The sequence below is a fragment of the Perkinsus marinus genome (genome assembly GCF_000006405.1).
Source record: "Perkinsus marinus ATCC 50983 genomic scaffold scf_1104296971186, whole genome shotgun sequence".
NCBI classification, from domain to species: domain Eukaryota; phylum Perkinsozoa; order Perkinsida; family Perkinsidae; genus Perkinsus; species Perkinsus marinus.
The window spans coordinates 222,118-224,199 of NW_003202174.1; the positions used below are offsets into that span (position 1 = coordinate 222,118).

At 37.1% G+C, this 2,082-nt stretch overlaps 1 protein-coding gene across 1 annotated transcript; it reads left to right on the forward strand.

The window, feature by feature from the left end:
- Positions 1 to 54: 54 nt before the first annotated feature.
- Pmar_PMAR006580 (Adenosine kinase, putative) lies at positions 55 to 1,268 on the forward strand (the record flags this gene model as incomplete). Its single annotated transcript, XM_002767142.1, has 5 exons — positions 55 to 158; positions 205 to 286; positions 568 to 674; positions 1,004 to 1,113; positions 1,156 to 1,268. The coding sequence occupies 5 exons, from the start codon at positions 55 to 57 to the stop codon at positions 1,266 to 1,268; spliced, it is 516 nt and encodes a 171-aa protein (XP_002767188.1).
- Between the last annotated feature and the right edge of the window lie 814 nt (positions 1,269 to 2,082).

The following is a 2,082-nucleotide window of genomic DNA, read 5'->3' on the forward strand; positions in this document are numbered from 1 at the left end:
TTTTGTCACCAACACAGTGACTGCGAGTATTTCAGTTGGTTTTTCACCCCCTACATGTGCACCATCGGCTCAGATCAGCCTCGTATGCCCGTACTAGTCGGCATGGGTAATCCTCTATTGGATATCTCCGTCAACACTGATGCTGAGATCCTCGATAGGTCCTCGAGCTCGTCTCTCTTCATCACTTTGATGATGCTGATTCAGGTACAAGCTCCAGCCGAACAACGCCATTTTAGCCGACGACTCGCACATACCACTCTACCCCGAAGTGACCAAAATGTCCGGGGTAAGCACTCATTTAAATATGTGTTTGCTTTCCTCAGCTGAGCTCCGGTGTTTATTTCAGACTTCGGTTAGAAATGTTCAGAACCCAACAAGAATTTCCCGCAAAAATTTTCTCGGAATTTTCATATTTTTACCAACGTATGTAGTTGACCATGTGTATATTTTCCCACTATTTCTCATAGGAATCAAGATGAATTTCCCGCGAAAATTTTCCCAGAATTTTTTAATTATATTGCCCATGTATATATTTTCCCCTCACACTGTTTTTCGATCCGTATGTAGGTGGAATATATAGCCGGCGGAGCGACGCAGAATTCTATGAGAGTTGCCCAGTGGATGCTTGGTGGCCGAGGTGATGCTGCATTCATTGGATGTGTTGGAAATGATCAGTAAGTTGTCTACTCATTAAAATGTTACACTATGTAAGGACCCTTGAAGTGGTCTCCTTATAATAGGCGTCAATATGTGAGGACCCTTGAGGGTGTCTCCTTATAATAGGCGTAGTTTCATTCAATATGTGATTACCATTGAAGTCGTCTACTCCTAATAGGCGTAGATTCATTCAATACTTTTTCATTTTCATTCGATTTTTCGATAAGTACTTCTCATAACGTGTTATCATCTTGTTTTTTTAACTTGGCAATTTCCTGGTGATAGGAAGTATTCGATTTTACTCAGATTTCGTCCTTCCTGTTTTTTTACGGTTTTTTTCTATCAGTTATGCGAAAATCATGCAAGAGAACTGCCAGAAGGCCGGAGTGATCACTCGATATCTCGTTGATGAATCTACACCCACTGGGACTTGCGCTGTTCTGGTCACTCACGAAGGTGAAATTTTTCGCCAACTATTTTTAACTATTTGTTCTTCAGGGCAAATGCGTTCGTTGGTCGCTAATTTGTCTGCTGCTATCAAATATGATCACATTCACATTCACGATGCTGAAAATTGGAAACTTATTGAGCACGCACGTAAGCTGATATAGGTGGCTCTACTTTACCCTAGTGAAAAAATATATTTCACGACTACTACAGGCCGCGAATATCGCGTTTTTTACAGAGTATTACGCCACTTCACGTGTAACGGGTTTCGAAACTCCAATGTTAAATATGATAATGTAAATTACGTTGACATGTTATAACATCGCAAGGTTTATAAATGATATTTTATATTATAAAGCCTAGGTTCATTATTACCAATATAAATTAAATATTAGGTTATGATAAAAATAAGGTTATTAAATTATATGTTAACAATATTAAGTGTAGTGTTATTCAACTGGAAATATTTTGGGTACTTTATAGCTTTCGAAGTTGTTGTATGTTGAGTATTTCCGTATATTCGATGGGTAGTGCCTATATCTATTGATTTTTATATATTATATATTAACTGTTGCCCATCCAATAATAATTTATAATATAGTGGAGCTTTACCCGTTTTACGTGAAGTGGTGTAAAACTCTGTGAAAAACGCAGTAGTCGTGAAATATGTTTTTCCTGGTGTTTTTCATATGACGGTTGTGAAGCTCCAATAATTATTATAATATAGTTATGTTCATGAATATATAATATTTCAGAGAGAAAAGGTATTATAATGAAGTTTCATGATATTTCAAAACGTCATTTTTTCTTTCGCTCCGAGAATTAGTTGCTGATCCGTTTATCAATTTTACTAGTGTCCTGTGATTGTCTGGGAGGTTGATAAATAGCGTTTCTCAGGGTTTGATAACAGAGGGGGCAAATGCTGTTCCTGATTTGAAGTTTACAATGTAAATATTATTCAACTTTACAAGAATTACA